Below are 25,146 nucleotides of genomic sequence, written 5' to 3' on the forward strand. Positions count from 1 at the left end.
CAGGAATAGAGGTGCGAGAACTCACTCTGACACATTTACCGACACGCGGTGGGGTGCAGTGTTTTCATACTCTCGTTACCATACCTTTAATCCTTTGATGAGGGAGAGACTGGTATAGAAAGGAGCGGGACAGTGACTCACTGACACATGTGTGAGGTCAGCCTCCAATAAATCACTATAGAGAGAAGAAACCTGTCAGGCATTGCAGCTCTGGTGCCATTATGGGCCTTGTCTGTTTGCTCAAGAAGACCCCTCTGGAACCTAAATACCCCCTCCAACCAACCTCCATCTGTTATGAATGGAAAAAGTCAAGATGTTCAAGAGTATCTTCATTTTACTGCACAAGGATTTGAGTGTGTAACGGTTTCCATTCAATGGTGAAGCTAATTTTATAGAAACTTTTGAAATGTTACAAGGAAATTAGTAACAGTTGCATTTCTAAAACAGCTGGTTAATACCAACCAACAGGGGAAAAAAAATAATGTTTGGATTTTTCTAAGTTCTTGGCGCCGACTAATGCTAAGCCTTTATCTAAAGCAACATCGACCAACAGTTCAACCTTTGCACAATGTTTCTCTTTTATCGCCCCTGATTTTAATATTTTGTGGCTAATGCTATTAAAAATGCAAACGATGGATAGTTTTTGAGGATCATCAATTTGGCATACATTCACATCCACATTCATGCTCCGCATCTGTGCCTAAAAAACAGCAATCTCTCCAATTATACATTCAATTTAATTTTCAGTGTTTTTTGTTGCTATAAAAATGAGCCACAGCCAATACTCCTGTATTATAAGTAGTCATAGTTCATGCATTCAAAGCAAGTGCTGTCTTTGTGTTGGATCATTTCAAGCATTATCTCCTTCAATGTGACCCTCTGACGTGGACAGACCTCTGGACTCAGTGAGTGTTCTGGCATTTGCCCTCAGTGCGGTATTAAACGGCCTTTCAGAATACGCCTTACTTAGAATTTGATTTTGAAATAAGTATACCGGAGCCCTCTGGGCAGGCACATGGACTTTTCAGACAAATACAAATGAACTAGGCTACTAGGAATGAAAGTAAAGGATGACGCAGGTTTTTGGGATTTTTCAAGATGCCAGTAACATCTAAGCAGATGAGGGACATGAATGCCAACTGCGACTAAGCAGCTTTATAAATACTGTATTAAACCGAGCAGTTTGGATGCATCACAGACCAATGGCTTATCCGTTGTTCCACCTTGCTTAAATTCTTCCCTCAACATGCTCATACAATCCCACTGAATTTGAACGGTATTATCTTAGATCGGATGGCATTTGTCTCATATTCCAAAGACTTGGCGGGCGGCACAAACTTTCCCAACTGCTTGTGAATTTGTGGTCCTACCACACGTCCTGCTGTCTCATTTGACAGCACGTACAACACTCTAATTAACAATTAATGTTGTAATAATAACAGTAATCATAATCAGTGTCAGGAAGTAGGAAGAGTTAGGATGGGGTTACACAAAAATGAGCCACAAATATTTGTTTAAATATCTATGGCGGCGATGGCAAGTAAAGGCATATTTATTAAAAAATGATCTTATTTTCTTCTTTAGGTTTTTATTTTTAGGAGGAGAGGTCAGTTATAGTAGGATAAACTCGTGATTTACAAGCTCATTTACTATATGTACCAACTCTCACCTATGGACATGACCTTCAATTAATGTCCACAAACACAATAAGTGGTCGAGGTGAGTTTCTTCAAGGTTCAAATCTAATATCATTTTATCGACAAGGAACTTAAGTTTGACCACCGTGTTCGAACTCAAAGTTTCAACTCAAGTGGGAGGCAACACAAACAAAAGACAGGAATGACATCAATAAGCAGTTTACACAGTTTCCTCTGCACTGGTGTTGTCTAATATTAGCACCTGCTATGTGACTAGAAACACAAATACCATAAAAGGTGAATGGGTAAAATTAGACCCATTACATCATAAGATCACCTCAATGATGAGAAACCTGATTTCAGTTGTTTGTTGTTGCTGTTCACTGTCATCATATGTTGTCACTTGTACACTGCAGAGTGGACAGTGTGCAAAAAACATTTATAAAACAAACTAGAGTTCCCTGTTTTGACACTATGCTGTAGTTCATGTGACTCATCCTTTCTTTGTTGACGTAGCAGGAAGGTTGTGAATGAATTTATGTAGACAAATAGACTCGTTTGGACAGATTGGCTGCATGTGGAACATATCTTTGCCTTAGATACTACTAACTTTCATCCGAAGTTTGTTCAAGTATCGTAAATAAGACTTGAGCCCAACATGATTATACCTTTACAAATCTACTTTCAAATGTAGAAATAAACATACAAATCTACAAGACAGTGAATCCTTACTCACTGAGGTTTGTGTATGTATGGTGTAATGTTTCACATTAGTAACAGCAGCCTTTCCAACAGCTGCTTTACATTTATAGTGTGTGTGTGTGTGTGTGTGTGTGTGTGTGTGAGTGTGTGTGAGTGTGTGCCCATATATCATGCACTGCAGTTACCTGAAGCCTCTCCCACCATGTTTCCCTAATGATGTCCCTCCTCTCTGGCACCAGCTTGTACTGGATCACCTCCTCAAGCTCTGACAGCATCTGGCAAGACACCATGGCCTGGGAAACAAAACACACACAATTGATTGTATCCACACTGGTGTTGTTGTAGTGGCAAAATCCCCTTCTGTGCAAAATTAAAAAGGATCATTAAAACTTGGAAATTGATCAGAATCTACGATTGAATGCATTAAGCAACCCACTGGGCCTTCTTATGTGGCAACTGTCATCTCCATACGATGGCTTTGTTTACACCATCCAGAGTCTACACTCCTTAAATCAACAAGAATCAAATGGCTTCCATGATGATACCTGACAATCTGTATGAGAGGAACACTGCTTTATTCAGATTTTAAATGTTGCTTGGATAATTAATAAAACTTTGGGTTACTTAACGTTCTTTGATAACAGAGTGAGGTGCTTCACTATGAGAATGGCCTTGGCGTGACCAACTAAGGAAGCTCTAAATACACGTCAGTGAGTGACAGACAGGACGAACTCTGCTTGCCCCTTCATATTACCACAGTCGACCGACCCCTCACAAATCATTACAGACCGGTTTCTTTCTGTGTCTATGGAGGGAAGTGATGGTGAAACACCTCACTCTGTTGTCAAAGAACCGAGGTTAAGATAAGTAACCCAAAGTTCTTCTGCTAACTTCGTTCGGTGTTTTACTATGGGAGATATAGACCACTCCCGAATTGCATAAACTCTCCCGAAGCCATAAATAACGTCCAGCCAAGAAGTGATAATCACAGGGATCCTGGCGCATTTGACTCTAGCACTGCTTGTGCTAAGGATGGCTCAGAGACATCCAGCCTGTAAAATCTTACAAAAGTGTGAGGCGAAGCAGCACAAATGTCCTGCACTGAAACACCCTTGCACAGGGCCCATGAAGTGGCCATACTCCCCATGGAATGAGCCCTTAAACCCTGGGGGGGCTGCAAACCGTTACAGCTATAAACCAGAGAAATGGCCACCATAATCCAGTGGGACAGCCTCTGGCGAGACAATGGTTTACCCTTGTGGGTAGTGGCCCAGGACACAAACAGCTGATCCTCTTTCCTGAAAGCTGCTGATTTACTCATGCAGCGCCCGCACCGGGCATAATGTGTTAAGCCTCTGTTCCTCAACTGAGGAGAATGGCGGTGGGTGAAAAGCCGAAAGCTCCACTCTGGGACATCTGTAGGCGACACAAAAACTAGATTGGGCCGCAGGCAGGCTTTGGTGAGCCCTGGGGCAAACTGCAAGCAGGAAGTGCAGATGGTAAAAGCCTGAAAGTCACTCACACACTTTGCGTTCTCAAGCTTTGAGTAGCCCTTGGTGGGAAGCTAACTCATATACGGACTGGACCAGTACCTACTCATTTTCATCATCCGCCTTGATGCGGACACTGCTCTGACTTATCCTGTGTAACAGCAATAAATACACTTCTTGCAAAGTACTTAATCAGCAAATCCACACTGAAGCCGGGAACTGCGTTCGGCAACGTATTCCTTAAAGGGCCGTCTATGAACTGTAGCAGAAAAAATAAGTTATTTTGTGAGGCGGCGTGGCCCCTAGCACAGTTTGACTGTGTCATTGGAGCTTCCTTAGTTGGCCATGCCAAGGCGATTCCCATAGTGAAACACCGAACGAAGTTAGAAAAATAACTGTATATAGATAATAAAATAGGGGCATGGGGCTGTGGAGAAACTGTAAATATGTATGCTTTTTCCAGACCTAATCTTTTATAAATCATCACTTAAATAAAATATTGTTGCCGTGGTATAATCCTTCTGCACGCAAATGCTGTGAAAAATTAAGCGGTTGAAATCATTATATATCATAATATTTTGTCTGACTCAGCAGAACACTTACCCCGTAGGCTCGACTGTAGCTCTCTCCAGCCATGGCCGTCAGCTCAGCATCCAGGAGGTCTCTCGCTTTGTCAATACACTGCATGAGAAAAAACACATACACAAATGTTACAAAAAAAAACCCTTTAGATCTTTAATGAGATGCGTGTCTGCCTGAATGGTGCGATGATTGCAATTGTTAGTAAGCTTCGTAAATCGCACCAAATCCTCTCCATAAGAAACACAGGTTTAATCCATGATTTAACTTATTCGCTTCCCTATAAGCTTTACCTATTCAGTAAAGCCAACAAATAATAATATGTTATCATTATTATTATTATTATTAATAAACAAAGCATGACACTTAGACAAGCACAAGAATGTATCACGTCACACCATCCTCAAAACTTCTTGCATCAGGACCAGCCGGTATTGGACTAAATCCAGGGAATAAAAACACTTTGTACAAATGAACCGAGAAATGTTATTGCTTGCTGCTCATACCCTTTTTCACTTAAGTGCAGCCAACAGTGACACATTAATGCAACTAGAACGCATGCTTATAGTAAAATGTTTGGATGTACTGCTGAGTGCCAAGTGTTTTATGAGAGGGAAATTAACTGTTGAGAGCAACGGTGTGAAAGTTTTGTAACCATGGTTGTGAATGTCAAATGAATATATATATTTTTAAAACAGCCTACACATTGTAGCATTCCAACTAAGAGTTATATTCTTGATTTTTTATTTATTCTCGTTTGTGTCTAAACGAGGTCGTGCTTGATGTCACTGTTTCTTGAGTCATCCCATCTTTGGGAGCAGGGGAGGGACGGGGTTAATACTGGAATTATTTCATGTTGATTTTGTGATTTAAAAAACAGCATAACTTTAATAAACACAATTAAAACAAAATCACTAAAAACAGCCTTATTTTCCATGAACATACATTCCGAGAAAGGGAGAAGATTAGATCAAAGTTATAAACAATTATTCAAAATAGAGGCTGTTAGTCATTGTTCCTGACATGACCGTGATGCGAATTCCCAAAATGTTTTCATGAACTTTAACCAACTGTCAGAGTACGTTCATGCCCTAAAAATGTTTTTCCCAAATTCCAGTTTTTTTGGGTGTATGACTGTATATTACTGACTCATTTATAAACTTCCAGTTCCCTGACTTTTTATAACAGGACTACACTTCAAGGACACTGCAGACATTCTATCACCAGTGAGAAGCATGAGGGCTGGAAAACATTAAGACCTGATCCAGAGCAGCAAAAGGGACAAACAAGGACACAAGTACTGTTGCTGAAAATGTGCCGATTTCTCGAGCTTCTACAGCCAATGTTTTTGGGAACTGTTATTAGTGGGAACGTAAAATGAGGGAGGGTGACTGAGGAAGTTCTCTGAGGCCAGGACACACAGCTGTTTCAGACCGACTCCCACCAATTATTTATTTTTGCGGGGAGGGAAAGGAGGAATGGCGTGCCTAAACACCTCTTCAGGCATGCACAACAAGAGGAGGGGTTATGGGAGGGTGGTTGGGACGAGGTGACAATGAGGCTGCTTCTTTACAGCCTCCCCTCAGTTATGGTCCTGTTTACCTCCTGAATTACTGCGCTGGGGCCTCATTGGAAATGTGCAGTCCAGACGACTCCTGATAAATGCAGTGTCTGGCTTCTGGCAGCACAAACAAACTGTGATCCGATCCTCCATTCTCTTACATAAAGGTTGCACTTACATAGGTTTGAATCCAATGAGATTCCTTTGTCATTACAGTGTGATATGATGGCCACTATGTGAATGGTTGGGGCCGAATCAACTGCTTTAGGTAACTTGAAGTTTGTAAAAAAAAAAAAAAAAAAAACACAAGACAATTTACGAATCAAACGCACACTTGAGAACTGAAAATATCACGAAGCTGGTCACAGCCAATGACTGCTTTACTGGGGGAGATTTATAAAGTAACCTGAACCCTTTCACAAAAGGCGCACGCCAAAACTCCTGGAGCATGGTCTGGTTGTTGGGGGGTATAGAGGGAGGAAAGGAACAGCCCTATGGAATCAAAAGGACTTTAAGTACGAGGATTACTAACCACATCCGGAAGACTAGACTGAGCTCATGTTGACATTTAAGCTTTCGCCCTCGCTCCATCTGCTTTTCATTCCTCTTCATTCATTGTGAACGCCTTATTGTCGCCAAGAGTCAGAAATCTGCTTTCCCTATTCAGCTGATGTAGAATCCTATCGACCACACCTGGATCTAATCTCCAAAGTTGGGTGGCTGTGGAGGGATGTGAGGGCACAGAGAGCAGGTCTCCTGGGCGAAGAAGCAACTTAGAGAATGAGCCCGGGGAAATTGGAGGAGCAGGTGTTTACTGGCGTCAGTGCTGCAGCTTGTGTTCAATAGATGTGCTAGCATCCCACTTGAACAAATCCATCTCCAGAGAATATGAGCTCATCTAACATCCCAACCTTCATCACATGAGGAAAACACCACCCTGACCATCCCCAGACGTTGTTGACAGGCGGACAGCAGGAGTACCCAGCTCTGTATTTGTTTGAGGCTGAATGCTGTGATAATTTCATGAGTTACAGAACATTTCCACACTAAAGTGGTACCATGTTGTAAATGGAAAACCAAGACAAGCCTGGTGTGTTTGATTTGTTTTAATTAAAAGCCTGAGCTGATGGTGGAATTTGATTATGTCTGGAGCAGCTGTAAAGCCTTTTTTATGTTTCTCTACAGCGTTGGTTTCTAATGATTTGAACTTTTCATGCATTGCTATAAAGATTAATGAAAATTCCAGAAACCATGAGAGTAGGCGAATTCCCCTCGTGGCATGGCTTTATGAGATGTTTTCTAAAAGTATACTTTTGATGTACCTCGAATGGGGGTGAATGTCATTGGGTGTATTTGTGAGTGGTGATGTAACCCACCTGCTGGGCCAATGAGAAGAGGTCCTGATGCAGGGCTAGCACTGCTCTATAAAAAGCACCATCATGTGTGTCTCTTGGGATCATACACGTGTACTCCTCCATGCTGTCCCAGTGTCCTGGAGAAACAACAATGAAGTTACGGAAAAAGCACAAAAACATGTTTAAGCAGGAAGCTTTTAACAATAATGAATAATAATAATGAATTAGTGGATGTCTTGAAACCTAATCTTTATAAACAGATATCTGCATATGAATGCAGATATCTGTTTATAGGGTTTCCGTTTGTAGTCGGAGTAGTATTGATGCAATAAATGATTGCAACCTCAACATTTTGCTTCCCTACGACAACAATAAAAGATGGTCCGAGTCTTCAGATGCAGGTTGGGTTTCGTCTCAGGGTTTACGATTGACTTTAGAAAGTCAAGGACACGGACCGCAAACCTCAAAGCATGCTTCTGCAGCGTGGTCCCGGCTCTTCTCCACCATTGCACGTTATGATATGTCAATGTTATGACTGGATGCCATTCCCATCTGGTTATGAGAGAGGGGGACTTGGCAAGAGCCGTTACCGTTTTCATTGCTACTCTGTCTGATTGCATTGTTGCACTGAGTCAGACCTAAATGCTCCACACACAAGTCTTCTTTTAAAACTCAGCTGACTTTTACTACATTGTTAATCTTTTCTTAGCGATACTTTAAATTGTAAGTTCATATACGAGTGGTTACCTAGACCCCAGGCGGCAGCAGCGGCCATACGAGCCATCTTGGCCTGGGTTTCCTCGCTCACCAGCGTCCATTCTTCGCAGCACTGCTGGTGCAACTGGCCCCTGGAAAACAGCAACCACAGGCTTCAGATGGTAGAAAGAAGTGATGACATCAGTTATTTAGAAACTAATCAGGTGCAGAGTATTATTGTATACACTGCAGTATGGCTACATGACAGCTAACAAGACCCTTGATCAAGCAGTACTAAAAAGAATTCTCAAAATCCTATAATTATGCTCTGTGATTTTGCATGTTGACTGGCCATCAAATGTCTTCACACAGCTCTCAAAGTGAAATTGCAAAAACTTGTGTAAAGTGATGCTATACTGTACTGGTCTAGCCTTTCTCCTAAACAGATCAAATTGCTCTCCTAAAGTCCAAACTCTAATGATAACACATGTCAAGACACTAAATGTACTCTTCCTGCCGCAAACAACAAATGAAGAAATAATTCACAAGAATAGCCAAGCCCTTCCAGCCAAGGATGAGAAGGAGATAAGACTCCTTTCACATCTGCCATTATTTATTTCTTCATTTATTCTAAAAGTTGAACATCTTAAAAATCAGTGTACTGTCCCATGACAGTCTGATAAAATCCCAGCAAACAGATGGATGTTCCCGTTGCGGTCAGGTGCATCTAACCAAAACTAATTCCTCATTAACAACAATCAGTGCGGCATTGTCCAAGAGGAGATCAAACCCACCGCATGTGTTTAACAGGCAGGATGCTGGAGCCAGCTTAGACGAGGGAGAGATAGAGGGAGGCACAGACAGAGTAAAAAGAGAGAGACAGGTTTGGATGGGGGTCAGCAAAGTGAAGCCGTTCTCCAGCTGCCTGACGTATCGTATAACATGAAAGCAACAAGTAGAAAAAACTTGAGTACACTGAGCGTACGTGTCTACAGCGGACAAACACGAGTCCAGAAGAGCGAGAGTTATTAATTTTACTCAGCAGACCATTATTCACGTCCTTGGAATTTAATTAGAAAAGTTGATCAAATAAATCTTAAAAGGAGACATTAATATAACAATGTCTTTTAAAGGCCCTATACTACAAACCATTGGTCCACAGGGGGGTTTCACTCCCTCACTCTCTTGTTAGTGTCCTGGTGCCTGTTTGGACGGGACGCATTAACGATGACTCAGTTCCATGAAGTCTTCCAGTCAGCCATGACAGTGAGCCAGCATGCACAATACCAGGACTAGCTCATCAAAATGGAATGCAGTCTTTTTCTAATGTCATCAATTACACCTGTGCTTTTCCTGCAACGACGTGCCAAAATGTCTGAATAAGGTCGATTACATATGTTGGTGACTTAACGTAATTCCAAGCATATCTCCGCCCAACTTCCACCTGAACAGAACCTAATCAGCCAGAATACAATCAGTGGGAAGACCGTTGTGGATGTGCACGGCATTTTAAGTAACATACAAGCAACATACTAAGAGAACACCACTAGTGCTGAATACAGGGAATTGGTTATTTTGCAGTATATTCTACTCAAAGAAACGACTATTATATGTTCTGGAAAATATGTCTAGCTCTTGTACATGTACTTATCTGATTTTATTTATCATTATATATATATATATATATATATTTTTTTTTTTGCATGGTGGAGGCAGAACTGATGCTGTTTGTATTTGATGGTATTACATTACATTATTATTATTACATTACAGGTCATTTAGCAGACGCTGTTATCCAGAGCGACTTACATTGAACTAAGTACAACAAGACACGTCTCCCTGGAGCAGCTCAGGGTTAAGTGCCTTGCTCAGGGGTACACTGGTGGCAGCCCTGGTATTGAACTCTAGTGTTTTTCTAGTGAACTCCCGACCTTCTAGTGTTTTTGAAGGCGTACCACTAGATCGCTAGGCCATCACCACCACTATTGTATCTGTTGTTGTGGGGAAAATAGAACCTTCCACATTGTTAAAAAAAAGAGCGGCTTAATCAGACACACAGGCCTCCATCCCCAGAGCACAACATTCCAAAATAGCGACACGGCATTTGTCAGATATAAAACAGCTCTTGTAATTGGCAGATTGATAAGTGAGGTTGAACAGAACCAAGAGACGTGTGTTCCATTTCTTTTTGTAAATCCCCTTGATCAAAATTGTAGGTGGACATTTTTGTCTAAAAAGGTTCCTCAAAGCTGTCCAACATTCAACTAATGATTACATTCAACTGTCAAGAACACTTTTTTAAATCTCCCTCAGCGGTTTAGGATTATGACAGAGTAAAAGGGAACAATGTGTTCTCTTAAATCTGATCTCCTTTGACTAATGACCCGGTCTACTGTTATCTCATCCCCCATCCACACACAAACACATTGCCTACCTTCAGCTCAATCATATTCTCGTTAAATTGCTGAATCATTTTCTAGTGAAATGACTCGCAGTGTGCACAACAATGGCATAGGCAGGCAGGTTACATAAGTAAATTAACATCTGCTCAGTGTCATGGGCTCTGTGACGATCCACATATTTGGATCCCTCGCACATCTTGTGACTTTCCTTTTCCCTAAAAAAAAACAAATCTTTGAACGTGGGCGGTGGTTTCGGAGTTGAGCCTCAGCTGTGGTGAGCTTTAATTAAAGTGGCGGCGCCTCTTACGTTGGATGCCTGTTCATGCATTTCCCGCTAAAAATTACTTTGGTCAACTCAGAAGAACTTTTCTCTCTCTTTTCGCCCAGTCATCAAAAGCCTAATGTCAGGACTTAGTGAGAATAGGCTGCCAACGCAAATAAAAATGGGAGATGGAATAGCTTTAAATCAAGTATACTACCTCAGGCACTGACTTTATCCATTAGAGCCGAGGTTAAAAACTGAAGAAACCAATTTCTTCTCTATTTTATCACTATAGCGAATCATACGAAACCTTCATACTTAAAAGCCTACGGCCGTATGTTTCAGAAAGCGGACTTATGCTAAATTGAATATGGTCAGTAAACGTTAATACTGACTCACTGAGTTTATCTGCAGGAGATTACGTGTCAATGAATCTGAGACCAGAAGGCAGGGAACACTGATTTGAAGGAATTGTTGCAGCCCTACTAAACTCCCAACAGATAGGACTACTGACATACCATTCTCCCAGGGCCTCTAAGCAGCGCATTCTGCCCAGGATGAGCTCTGGATCCTCTTTGTTCATGTCAATCTTCTTGTCGTATGCTACCAGGGCATCCTCCCACTCATGCAGCTTCTCATACCAAGTGGCTTGGATTTCCTATTAGATAAAAGCAGAAGAGAATCGCATGAAACTGAAACCATGCAACGATAAGAATCCACACAATGAGTTTTAACACGTAGCCAAAACGTGTTTGTTGCCCAGACCATTCGACCCTTTAATACATTTGTTTTTTTCAGTGTAAGCAAAGGGTTTTGGAACAACACCTGTCCTTTCACAGTCAAGCCAAGACTTCCAGCACTTACCGTAATATTGCATGACTGATTAGATTTTCCCAACTTAGTGATTCAACCCTGGTTATATCTTAACGTTGGCGTCCTGTATAAATGACTTCCAGGTATCGACTTCTTTTGGGACCAATGATTACATAGATAGATCTCTTTCAATCTTTGCTTTACTGATGATTCCTGACTGGCATACTAAACAGGGAACCCGTACATCCTCCCACAGTGAAGCGTTCCAACTGGTTACCTCATAAACAAGATTCCTGGAAGTGCACGGTGAAGCTGTTTTTACTGAGTCTTTTCACTTCTCACATGCTTTTACAGAGAAGCATGAATGCAGTTCACAAATACATTTGCCATAAGGGGTTCTGATGATTGGGAAAAAACATTTGACTTGACTTTAGTCTAAAAATAACCACTTCATAAAATCAAATGAATGCCCTCTACATGGTTGGGTCGTCTTCCCACCGTCTACTGCCTGCATTGAGTTGCTCATCAACACCAGCTGAACTCTTAAATTCAAATGTGTTGCTACTGTGAATTGTAGGGCCATAAATTGACATAAAAGGTTACAATCTCGCATTTAAACTAAAATGTACGTAACAGAGTTATAATTTGAGTCCGTCGCTGCTCACTTTCCCATAAAATGAACCTCATGACATAAATTTTATCTATTTTGTAAGTGTGTCACATCAAGCTTTGTTTTGTTTGGTTGAAAAGACTAAATTACACTGGTAAAGTTCATTGTCAGGAAGTAATCACACATATCCCCGTGCTGGAACATGAAACTATCTTACTTGCTTTTGGTGACAATAGAGAGAGATTTGTTTACTCTGTTCTGTCATCATTACGTTCATGACTAGTTCTACAAAGACTGTCCTGTACATCCAAACAAAGCAAACAAAAAAACACAGTTACTACATGATGCAATTTTGGTAACAGGGAGGGGAAATAATCAGAACAACAACTTATGTGATTGATGTGGAAAATCTGTGGGATGATGTTCAAAGCATGTACACAGTTTGACAGTTATTTCATATGTGGACCAGATCCATCTACACAGAAGATGAAACACTGAGGAGTTTCCAGTAATATTAGGGAGGAGGAGTATTCCTGTACATGAACACAAACAAATTATATGCTGGGCCCATCAGAAGTCACATAAAGAGACGCAGTAAATTAAGTTATTTAGGGAACTTGCAAACATTATTAAGAAATAATTACAGTTTGTATTTATTTTTTATAAAACTAACACCAACACATTTTAACACTCGAAAGGTGGAAAGCACAAAGTAAGAGAGTAGTCTTTCAGAAATCCAGAGCAGAGACACATAACAGGTGTGCAAATATGCAAGAAAATCCAAACATCCTGTCCATTGGACAAAAAGTCCATAATTCAGCTCCTTGCCCCCGACTGCTGATCAGCGTAGCAGATGGTTGTTCCACGTGCTGCACATTAAGCACATGGTGTTCTGGGGGTATGTGTCTCAAAGGATATGCCGGGGAGAAGTGTATGTTGATAATACACCACAGCTCACCAAAAACGTATTCAGACTGAAAATGCATCAAGAAAAGCAAAGGTCTGAGTTTGTGAGGGCTGTTGCTATAGTTACTAGGCGCCGCTGCTGTGCCAATGTAGCAGTACGATTGAAAGGAAAGAGGAAGCCAGGTTTTTGCCCCTTTGTCGGTCTAAGTACAACTGAAGAGAAGGTTTCCCTTTTTTGATTGAAGGCAAAAAATATGACCCAAAAAGAAAGACTCACCAGTTCTCCGAAATGCTTCATGGCGTACTCCAGCACCCCAGATGCGGCTTCTGGCTGCTGAAGTTTATTGTTGATGCTGCAAGATATGACGAAAAGAAAAGACAAGCTTTTAGACCAATTTGAAGACAAACCTTGGAATGCTAAACATCTCTGCTTCAATATGTGGGAAATGTGCAGATGCAGGTACTTTTGTTATTAGAAAAAAGCCATTTGTTTAGATCCAGCTGCCTCATCATACATATATGTTAGCCAACTTACCGTTCAAGCTGAAAATGTCCAAATAAGTAATTACCAAATGTTATGGTAGAACTGTGCATCCTCGTGAGTGATTACACAGGTGGATAATCAAGTGGAGGTTGATGGCATGTTAAATATCTAACTGACTTTTTCTGGGAACAAACTCTCAAAGTGTGTTGACAAGGCTAAAGCTAACATTAATTACAAGAAAATATTTCTTCCCCTCCCAATTTGTTATGTAGTTGCCTTGGCCTGAAGTCTGTGTCGCTGCTAACAGTTGACCTGTGGGGGTTGCCAGTAGAACCACTACCTGACATTGAACCCCAGGTAATCTCCGAGGGCGAGTGAGAATTGTGTCCCTGAACCGCCAATGTGCCTTCAACCTAACAATGAGGCCGTCTCACCATTGGCGATTAAGTCAACTAATGCTGCATGTCCAGTGCATGGTACGGCACGGTTCTACTCAGCTCAACCTGCTCTTTTTTGGTTTTCCATTAGCAAAAGTAGTGGATAGCACCTGGTGCTTTTTTAGTACCACCTCCACCTTCCAAGCGAGCTGAGTCGATACTTTAAATAGCCAAGCTACCATCAACAGCGACCACAATTTATTCACTCAACCCAGATATAAAAAAAATGTCAGCCTGCAAAACTACATCGTACAATTGACAAAGTTCAGACGTTCCACCGTTTGGTTGCCGATTAAATAATTCATTGAGTCTTGCTTTGAAGATGGTGGACAGTTTCACGCGGCGCCACTATGGCGATCAGCAGAGAATCACGCCTACACTGAGGGGGTACTATCTGCAGTGGCAAAAGAAATGGAGAAAAGGGCCTGGTAAAAAATAAAAGTGAGGTGAGTTGAGCCGAACCATGCAGTGAAAACACGGCATAAGAAACCTGCTTCAGTGCATTTTACCAATGTAGAACAAATGTTTCCTCTTTCAGCAAGGTGTTTATTGTGAAAACTTAATGCACCTATTGACATTTGTCACGCTTATATGACAAATGATGCGTTATCTGATGTTACCACAACTCCCGTTTGTACACCCTCCACTCACCCGCACCGCCACCACATCTGGAAACACTCATATGAACCGCAGGTCTATTATATTTCCTCAACTGCAAAACCTGTGTGCAGCCACGGCCAATACATCTGTAAAATGTAGCGTTTGAAGAGTGCTGGTATGCAGTGGAGTTCCTGAGGACAGCAGCCGAAAGTTGATGAAGAATACTTGAGCATATATGTCAGAAACCTGATTTGACATAGGGTAAAGGCCAAGAAATGTGATGAAATGGCACAGCAAGTGGCCATGCCAAAGCTTAGGGAGCTGCCGGTGCAGGCCTGCATGACAACGGGTAAGATAACAGAAATCACAACAGGAGCTATCGTGTACATAGTTGGAAACAGAAGACAATCTAACCGCTAGAACTTTCAAAAAGCACTCGATGACTTCAGGGATCCAAAGCTCCGAGTTGCCAATCGTGCTCCTTTTATGTGTCCCAACAAAGACTTAACCCAACTGAGGATGCACCGATCCCACTGATTTCTCCTGATACTGATTCTGCTAACCAAATTCAGAGTTTTGACAGGCACACAGTGCTGATACCAGTGATGATACCAATACCAACGCTGTTTATACTTTTACGTTATTATCATTGTGGAACTGATTGGGATAAATCTTCTATGCGTAACACATGCTGCCTTCAAATGGGGTTGTGTTTACCGTGTTCACGAGAAGATTCCATATGAACGCCCTCCTAACGTGGTATCCACATTGGAATTTCCTGAAGAATTAGAGTTCACGAGTTGTGCCGTGTTTGCTGCTGTCAGATATGGCTGAGGCCGTAGAAGTTAATAACCTAAAATATTGGCATTTGTTTTTCTTTGTCATTTTATAATAAGTCTGAGGAAAATGTTGATATTCCCAATGGCCTCATCTTATTCCACCGTCATTATGCCTTTGCATTTCCTGCTTAACGTTACCCATTCGCTAGCTTGCTAAACTTTTAGACAGCGTCAGGAACGTTAATATATTGCCGTTGCCTAGCAGCGGTGTTTTCCCACTTCAACGCCAAGCATATCGTGTACACAACTTCCCAAGTCGTATCCCCGAGCTTACAGGTTCCATTTGAAGGCAACAACTCCATCATTTTAAACTGAAGTGTTCATACTACAACATTCAATAACCAAGACGCTTTTTAATACACAGCGACATACGGATCCGGTGTATAAGGTTGGTGCCTGCATGCAACAAGAACATTTTCAGCCGTGTGGGGAAGCTTCAATTATGCATGTATGCTACAGAAACGTTCTCAACGTCAAAATAGAGATGTCCTTGTAAGCCTTTTTTTTTTTAAATGAGAGATTATTGTATGAGCATACCACATAGAATATCAATCCATCCATTGGCTATGAGCGTTTCCCTTTAGCTATACTGTAAGTGCCAATTGCTGCACCACTGAGCCGCTCGACGTGAAACATTATGTTTCTAAACTAAAGTTATTGGTAAATAAAAAGCTGATTGAAGTGTTGAAGTGCTCTCAAATGAAACTTCATTACAGATCTTCAGAATTTATACAGTTCTAAGATGCATTGGTCCAGACATTTGATTCTCGAGTTGACAATCCTGTCCGATATCACGCAAAAGATCCATCGCTAACTAAACAGTGACGCAAGACATCCTTTATATATATTTCAGTCTTGCGTGACAATGAATACCGTCTTTTCACACACACACACACACACACACACACACACACACACACACACACACACACACACACTGCAGTATTTGAAGTGATTCTTCAAAAGACGGCGGTGTAAACAGATGACGGAGGGCGCGAGACTTAAGTATATGAAGGAAATCAAACTAGACAGCATGTGATTGCATAACATGAGAAAGTGAGCTCATTTTAGTAAATAAGCATTTGTCTGTGAGGGCTTGATAAGGTGCCATGCTCTCTTTCAGTAACCAATTAAAAAACTATCCCACAGTCTTCCATAAACACAACTACCATCCAGTATTCTGACTTACACTGACGATCACACACAGGTATGTTGTGTATACTTTTTGTATTCAAATTGGACAAGCAAATTACTATTTGTGGTCAAATAATCAACTCAGCAACAAAGTGAACAGAGAACTGCAGGGCCCATCCATGTCCCATCACACACAAAAGCTGCAGAGGTATGCTAAAGCTGCCCAGATGTGGTTTCATCTGAAGAGACAAATCAGAATAAGGGCTTTCTCTCCTGCGGACCCTGGAGATTTCATTGTCCCTCAGCTGAAGCCATCTGGCTGCCAGCTCCAAGCACACACAGTCTAAACACATCCAGATGACGAGGCTCACGTAACGTTCTCCTCAAGTAAAAGCTCCATCAAACTATTAGCATGCAGAAAACTTCTTGAAACCGCCGTCAAGCCTCGCTCTTGTGCAGGGCCACAAGTATCACTTCCGAACTGGAACTTTTCTCAGAACAGAAGTCATTGAAAAAGAGCTCGATCTTAAGTCCTATCAACTGTAAAAACTGTCATGATTTATTATATCATGCCATGAAAATGAGATAATATGCTGTGTGTCGTACATCAGATTTCCTTGAGGTTTAATCCTAAACCCCTGAATGAGGTTAGCATGCCGCTCTTTTCCACTGAAGTTCAGGAGAATAGATCCTTGGTACCACTTTTTAAATGCACAAGACCATACTATAATGTAAACAAAACAGCCTAAGAGTGAATAAAATAAAAATATTTTACAAGACAACTGCAGACCCTATACCTACCAAATACAGAGAGAACAGCTTGTCTTTCACCTTACTTTATGACTGCACGTTTTTACTGCCCCTTCTATTACAAAAACAGACCACTGCACCATTGCTATTCAAACATCTATGACCAGGGGAGAAAGAAAAGCAATCACCTTTAACAGCTTCATACCTTGTATTTGGCTTTTAACTATACAATACTGACAGTGATGGCATATGTTGTTGGCATATTTAAATTAGAAATGTTGACTGAATCTTTCTAGGTCGATGCATGCAGTCACATTTTCAACACAGAGAGAAATAAATCCCTTACACTCTACTCTTGTCGCTCAACAGCGTAACACAAATGATTTATCACTCTGCAAACTCTAAACCAGCATGTGGAGATTAGATTCTGATTAATATAATATATTAAACCCCAATTACCTTGGGTCAGAAAACCCCAAGAGGGAGTAGAAATGTATTTTTTCTCTAGAAAGAAAATCCCCTCTATTCCAATGAAATAATCCATAATCCCCATGTCAACTATTCTGAAGTGCTTTGGCTTTTTCATTGAGAGGAGAGCATGATCCCTGAGGAAATTGTAGATATTTATCACCAGAGAGGGAAGATGTACGTGAATCTCACAGAGAGGAAAAACCGGGCCTCACTACTGGACCTAATCTAATCTAATCAGGAAGATATCCACTTGATCCTTACTGATTTGTGGGTCTTTTGCTTACCAAGTGCTGACTCCATTCCCTAATGTTGAACATAATAACTTCAAAATGGGAATGGCTATCTAAACACTGTTCAAGGAAAATCTGAATCGAGGTCCATTGAACTGATGTTGTTGTTTTTTCTACTTTTAATTTGAAAGTTTGGATATTTATTAAAAACATCTTATATAATGTTGGCAAAAGTTATCAATTGGCCTACAATGGAAGACTGATAACTGTCAACTGACAGCAGGTCTCTCATTAGGAGAGTTGCAAATTGCCCTAGCTGTACTACATTGTCAAAGAAAAAGGTTCAATTCAAATGTCCCAAACGCAGACCACATATAACTCAGAAAGAATTACATGTAAGGACAAAGTTGATGAAATGGCTATGAAGGAAGCTTGGAGCTGATCGACTGAAGTTTGGCAAGATGTCAATTTAGTCACTTTAAAAATAGAGAAAAAGCTGCACCATATACATTATTTGGTTCATTGTTTGATTTAGTTCAAGGTTGCTGGAGGCATGAATTTAGACACCGTCAAGTAGCTCGAGTCCTTACAGGACTAGCTGGAAAAACAACTGCTCAGCTGGTCCATTACAGTGGCAGACCTCCTTAGTTTGCTCAACTGCAGGAAAAGTGAAACTTGCAGCCTGACACTTCTTTGGACTTTGTGCCTATAGAATCGTTCATTCGTGGGGCAGCCAAAATGCAATCAACAATTTTCCCAGGCAGAATGAACCCAACTGTCTAGCACCTTGGGGGACTTATTTCCATTGCACAGGCTTTGTCCAAGCAGACTACCGATGAGAAACGTGTGGAGTCAGCTTCAACCGACCAATGTCTCTATCACAAACATTTCCCAAAGCAACAAGGCACCGGAAGGCCATTTTGAGAAATTAAAAGTAAAAAAAACATCCATCCAAGATGACCTCATGCAGCTACGGAGAGCCTAGATGGAGAACCTGTTTCACAATTAACAGTTAAACAATTATTTTATTCTTTGAAAACATGTGGCACTGTGCAAACAGGTGGCGACAAGTAGATCCTCCAAAATCTAAGATTTTAACTGAACACTGCTGTAGATACTAAAGCAACAGCTTCATTTTTACATGATAGCTGGTCACCCAAGAAAAAGATGGCCCTTTTCCTAAAACTCTTTTATTTTGGGAAATGGTTACTTTCAAATAATCCTCCTTTGTTCATTGTATCACAGTGAGCAGTGTAGCATGAACTAGCTTTGTTTTCCTTCTCTGTCCAGAAAAAGTTGCACAGACAAACCCACTCAGACATCGGTTATGGGCTATTAGAAAATGATTGACATTAATGGGCCCCAAAGATTCCTATTTTTTCAGCTGGTTATTTTTTTTTAAGCAGCATGACAGGCTTTGAAAGGAAATGATACCGTACTACTGACTGTTGACATGTGAATCACATGATGTATGAAGGCAGGGTAAGATCAGGCAGATTTATTTCTTTAGAACCTTTCAAACACAGAGATAAATACTAAGGCTGTAATTCATAAGTAATACATTTAAACATCTGAAAAGAAATAGAAGAAAAATACTACTGCTTGACACCGACATCTTACATGGTCTAAAACTTAAAAGGCCAAACTACCAAATGATCTCAAACCGTTTGAAGCCCAGAGATACGGTGCTTTGAAAGATGTTGTAACATAACCAACATAATATCTCAACAGACGACATTATATCTGAACAGTGTCACTCGACAGAATCTAAAATGAGGAATGAAATCTCAAACTTGTAATGCTTGAACACAACATAAATCTTCAAGGCTGGCATGCGCACAACTTCTATGGAAATAATGAGCAACATGTTGTCATTATCGAATACAGATCTTGGCCTCCGTGTCTCATAAGCTGCATGAGATAAGCATGGAGGCATAAGAAGAGGTTACCTCACCCGCTTCCTTCCAGATTGCCCTGGGATGTGTGTGGCTAAAGAACGGTTGAATTCATCTCTGACACCATCTGACTAGCTCTTTGTCTCTCATTTCTCTGAAAACGTCAAGACAAAAAGGTGGTTGTTTCATCACCGAGCAGATGCATGGGGAAACACTTAGCATCCCTTGACAATTTCTTCGAAATGACCGAAATGAGCTCTCTCAGTGAAGCTTATCATGAAGCTTAGTACTTTGGAATGTGGCATTACACGTCGAAAAAGAGCAAATAAGACAATATAAATGTGTACTTTTTACAATGTCCCTGTTGAAAAGGTTTACATAGAGAAAATGGGTCCATCATCTATGGCATAATTTCCCATTACTTTGTTTTTTCAAATTTTCTCAAGGAAGTTAGGCGTGTTAGGGGGCCATTGAGACATCAGCCGGAGAAACCATTCCACCAATGTTTACCAATGTCTCCCGGGCTCCTCACCTTCAAGTCAAGAGGTCAACAGAACAAAGTGTCTCTAGTGGCCCAAAAATCCTGACAGCTAACTCATTGGAATGCTGCTGTTGCTATGTGGACAAAAAGATCAGTGAACTACGTTTTTGGAAAGACTTGAGTTTCCGCAGGCGACATATTGACTACATTTCCAGTGAGATTATCCTATTAAATATTTCCAATGAAAGATGCCAGTTCTGTGATACATTTATTTTACTTTGTTCTATTGAAATTGACTCATGCTATAATTGTTTTTTTCTTCTAAACAATGGAAACAAGCAGTGTGTGCCGTTGTCTCATTTAAACAAAAGGATTACATCAGTCATAAAGCCGCAAAATGCCAGCTGTTGGTCAGAGAGGCAAAAACTATTTATACGTATATTTATACTAATATTGTGTTCAAATGTATTGAAGAATCCCTTCTAAATGCATTGAGATAGACACAGAAGTAGTCCAAGCTTATACAGCCTTATAATACAATCTATTAATGGTTAAACCTACTTAAATGCCTGAGAATACACTCATACCCACAGAGCTAAAAGCAAAAAAACAATGGAATGTCTAAAAGGTGGCACAAGTTGTTTCTCTGTCCCATGACACAACAATTTTTATATCCCAGTGTCACGAAAGGTCTCTCTGAAGAAGTGCCACATGGCCAACTGTGCTTACACAAAAGCTGGGGGAATTATCCCAAAAGGGATGAAGGCTGATCCATCCTTCTTCTCCTGCAGTACCGTTTGTCCCGGTCACTGGTTTGTAGGGTGGCGAGCAGATGGCCGCCGCCCGACCTGCATACGTTGTGCGACAACGGACGCCACCTGGTAGCTATCACCAGCTTAAGCCACCAGACCACTTGATGGTCTGCCAGGGCATGGAGTCTGCCACTCTAAGAGCTGGATACTCCGGTGCATACAGTCTCCTTCATTATGGCAAATATGGAACAGTTTATTTAACCCCTATACGTGACCAGGTTTAACCGAGTTAAGCAAGTTATTATCCATTGTGTCATTTTGAAATCCATCCATGGAAACTTAATTATTTGCCTGAGGTGTCCAAAATCAAGGTAATATCCACCTCATGGTGATTTTATAACAGCTAAGGGGGCCTGTCAGGCATGTATTATCAATTAAAACTGTGCTAATAATCAAGTTAGACTGAATAAATAACTACCAGAAATATCTGATTTGCAATGGAAAATGAATCCTGCAAAACTGCTTTCTTATTAGAAACAAAAATGGTACTTAAAATGTATCAGAAAGTGAATCACCGTAAATCCATATCCAATTTTCCATCTTTAATGGATATGTTTTGTTTGTTTCTAAGCAAGCATACACCTCAAGGATACATGCTGCTTACAAATAAGCCAAAGCGTTACAATGTGTACAATTCAAACTGAGGACCTTCTGTGCGGACAGAGCTGACAGGTGGAAGAGGTTACTGCTAATAAAGATTACGTAATTCAAAGTTTGGAGATAGAAGCCCTGGAATCCACTGGCTCCTGCTTTCACCTCCTGCCTTTCCTGTAATTGAACCCATGAGTGCTCCACTGACAGTTTGGCCCCGGTGGTCACTCTTTGATTACAAAACGTTTTTCCAGTGTATTTAGGGACACAAAAGCCGTCTGTGAGAATATTCGGACTAAAAACTCCGTGTTTTGTCAGCTCGCATTATCAAAGATAGATGACTGCTGCAATTAGCGCAGCAGGGTGTCCAACTTGTCTCACAGGTCAAAGGAAAAAAACCTGTTCAATGAAATATGTGGGCTTCCCGAGGAAGTCATATAAAAAAGGGGGCTTTGGTTAAAGTTTAGTAAATACCTCCAATGTTAAGAGGAGCCATGCATTCTTCACACAGAGCCTGGTGAGACATAGTTAGAGGGCACATGGTGTTTAAAGAAGCTGTTTTGAAGGGGAAAACAGCGTGATGCTAAACATATAAAACAGCATCCATATGAACTTTCCTGTACTCGCACTGAATGACAGAGTCCAGGAGCAGAGGAAAGTGATGCCGCTGGGATGCATTTCTGGAGAGTGAGATGTGACTCAGAGCAGTTAGGCCAGTGAGAAAGTCCAGGAAGGCAAATTATCCACATTTTTAAAAGAAAAAGAATGACGCACATCAATGACTTGAGAGTAACGTTTTACAGGGAGGTCAACAGGCACTACGCACCATCAAACATTACATTATTACGTACAATTATTAGTTAGAAACATCTGCCAAATGAAGAAATAGGAGCTAAGGTCAAAATGATAAGAAATAAAGCGAACATTCAGATTCTTTTTTTTATGTAAGACCGGTACACTTTCTGCTGTTGGCAGCAGCGCTGGAACTAGTTTCTTATGTAACTCAATTATATTTAACATATCATAGCAAAGACACTTATCCTAACTGAATTACCTTTTAATTGTTTCTCTCTGGTAGATATCATCGCAAGATTTATAAACATAATGGAAAGGTAAGACTGAATATCCAGGAGACCATTATGTGGTGACTCACTGAACTTACCCTGTAATCATCACATTGGTTTGTGGTTTTCTGCTAAAAGCACCAGCAGGTTCATGTGACTAAGCCACATTAATATTGGGGCAGACCATAACATTATGGAGAGTTGTTGTCACTATTTTTGAACTAAATGGGGGAAACCCGAGAGGAATATCATGTTGATGATCTAATCAGAGTGCAGAATTTGTCTGGCAATTAAAAAACATTGCAGCAAACTGAACATGAAGGCAACCTATTATGTTTGATAGAGACGACAAAAGGCTTATTACTCCCATATGCGTCTTACAAATCAAACAAATACAGGAAACTAAAAGCACATGTCAACATTTAAACACAAAAAAAACAAAACAAAGAGTAAATAGGAAATTGCAAAGCGGTGACTAGTTGTAAAACAAAAAGTGGCCAGCCACATTAAAGGAGCAAAATACCTGGGAAAAGGAAGAGCTACACACATCCAAATGTTTAGCTTTGATACAGGGAGACATCAAACCAATAACAGACCATTTCATAACTATGTAATAATTTGGAATTTGTGCTCCAGACCGCAGTTCCAAAGATGATGCTGAGCAGAACGATCAAAGACCGTTTCCTTATTTGTTTGATGCCAAATATTTGGCAGGAGGGACACAAGGTCATGCGAGGTTATGTAGTAAGATGGGAAATTGTATTTTTGCGATTCCGTCAACTCTACCTGCCCCTCAGCTCCCAGCTTGTGCTCATCCATGGGTTACATTTATTCATATAACTGAATAAACTGAGGATTATTAAATCAATGCATCCATGCTGTCCTGTACGGTTTATAATGGTGTATATTTACATTTATTTAGAGACAAGACATTTAAATGCAATCCCTGGACAAATGTCTGGGAATTATCACGTGTCTGGAATTGCAAATAGTGTTTAAAGGGGTACTCCACTTACTTAGTACTGCACTTCCATATTTTGATTATGAAAATTGCACAAAACAAAAAAGTTAAAAAGAGAATTATCAATGTTTCAAAATGTGTGCTGCCGAGCCTGAAATATTCTCACTTATGAGTTTAGTTTTAGTCCCAGCAGGAATGTGTATTGGATCTAAGGCTAAAATGTAAAACAGACAGATAATATTTTATGCAATTTAAGCAATAAAAATGTGGATTTTTATAATAAGGAAACCAGTTAGTTGTTCATTTTAAGAGACCCGTCTTATTTTCTCTTTTGCATATTTACCATCGCTCTTGACCAAAGCAAAAGTACTTCTTCTCTGATTGCTCGATGAGATATTTGGGTAGAATACTTGATTACTAAAATAATTGACAGCTGCAGCCTTAATCACATCATGCACGAGATACGGACCCAGTCCTAAAAACATTGCACCATAGTGCTACAAGTGTTCAAAAACCCCACAAGGTACATTTGAGGGAAATATATTAGTCTTTAAATACAGAGTAGTTTACTTGTGTGGTTTCTTACAGTACACACATACATTGTACTGACATTTATTTTCTTGACTATGAATGTGCAAACACCTTAATCCCTACCTTTTCCAGACACTCCATTCCTGTCCAAGTGGAGAAGGGAAAAGCCATAAAGTGTAAGTAAAAACTGACAGGAATGTCCTGGTACAGCCATGTCTCAGTTAGTACTGTTATGCACAACTCCCTATATTTACAGCACACTCTGGCACCTCATCACGGCAGTTCATCTATTTTGCATGGCAATGATCACACATAGCCGAGTATCATAAAAATCATGCATGATCTGTTGTCTCAATGCCCAAGGCACACACCCCTCACCCCCCCCAACACAACCCACAACCAGCCCTTTGGCCTAATCTCCAAAGGCAGCTCCTTTAAGTTGTCAGGGCTGGCAGCTCCTTGGGGAAGCTGGGATGAGATAGAAATTCCACAGAATGGAGATTCAAGAAAGCCGCTCTGATGTCTCACATTGCAACAGTGTAATATTCACACCCCGGCCAGTGACTGGCGTGTTATAAACTTTAAAAGAGAAGATGACCAAAAAAAGAAGGAAATTTGCAATCATTGTCATTAAGCCTCACCAACGCACCACATTCGGCAGCAGATGGTAAAATAGTGACTCAAACCACCAGCGAACACTTTCCCTGGTATAAAGCTGCTTTGTACGCTTCACAATTGTGGGAGTTAAAAATCTGGCTCCAAACGCAATGACCATTTTATGTGCATATGAATGTTTCCTTCCAACAGTGTACAGTGTTACAAAAAACACTGAGTATTGGTCCATGTAACCTGC

At 40.7% G+C, this 25,146-nt stretch overlaps 1 protein-coding gene across 3 annotated transcripts in view; it reads right to left on the reverse strand.

Annotated features, from left to right (window-relative positions):
• mtor (mechanistic target of rapamycin kinase) overlaps positions 1-25,146 on the reverse strand; it is an 85,982-nt gene that overhangs the window by 24,434 nt on the left and 36,402 nt on the right. For all 3 annotated transcript variants that reach the window (XM_029435367.1, XM_029435368.1, XM_029435369.1), the window contains 6 exons: positions 13,291-13,366; positions 11,203-11,342; positions 8,072-8,172; positions 7,346-7,461; positions 4,433-4,510; positions 2,525-2,632 (listed from right to left, as the gene is read on the reverse strand). In XM_029435367.1, coding sequence (XP_029291227.1) covers positions 2,525-2,632; positions 4,433-4,510; positions 7,346-7,461; positions 8,072-8,172; positions 11,203-11,342; positions 13,291-13,366 — 619 coding nt within the window. The remainder of the gene's footprint in view (positions 1-2,524; positions 2,633-4,432; positions 4,511-7,345; positions 7,462-8,071; positions 8,173-11,202; positions 11,343-13,290; positions 13,367-25,146) is intronic.

The sequence above is a fragment of the Cottoperca gobio genome, chromosome 7 (genome assembly GCF_900634415.1).
Source record: "Cottoperca gobio chromosome 7, fCotGob3.1, whole genome shotgun sequence".
In the NCBI taxonomy this organism is placed as follows: Eukaryota; Metazoa; Chordata; class Actinopteri; order Perciformes; family Bovichtidae; genus Cottoperca; species Cottoperca gobio.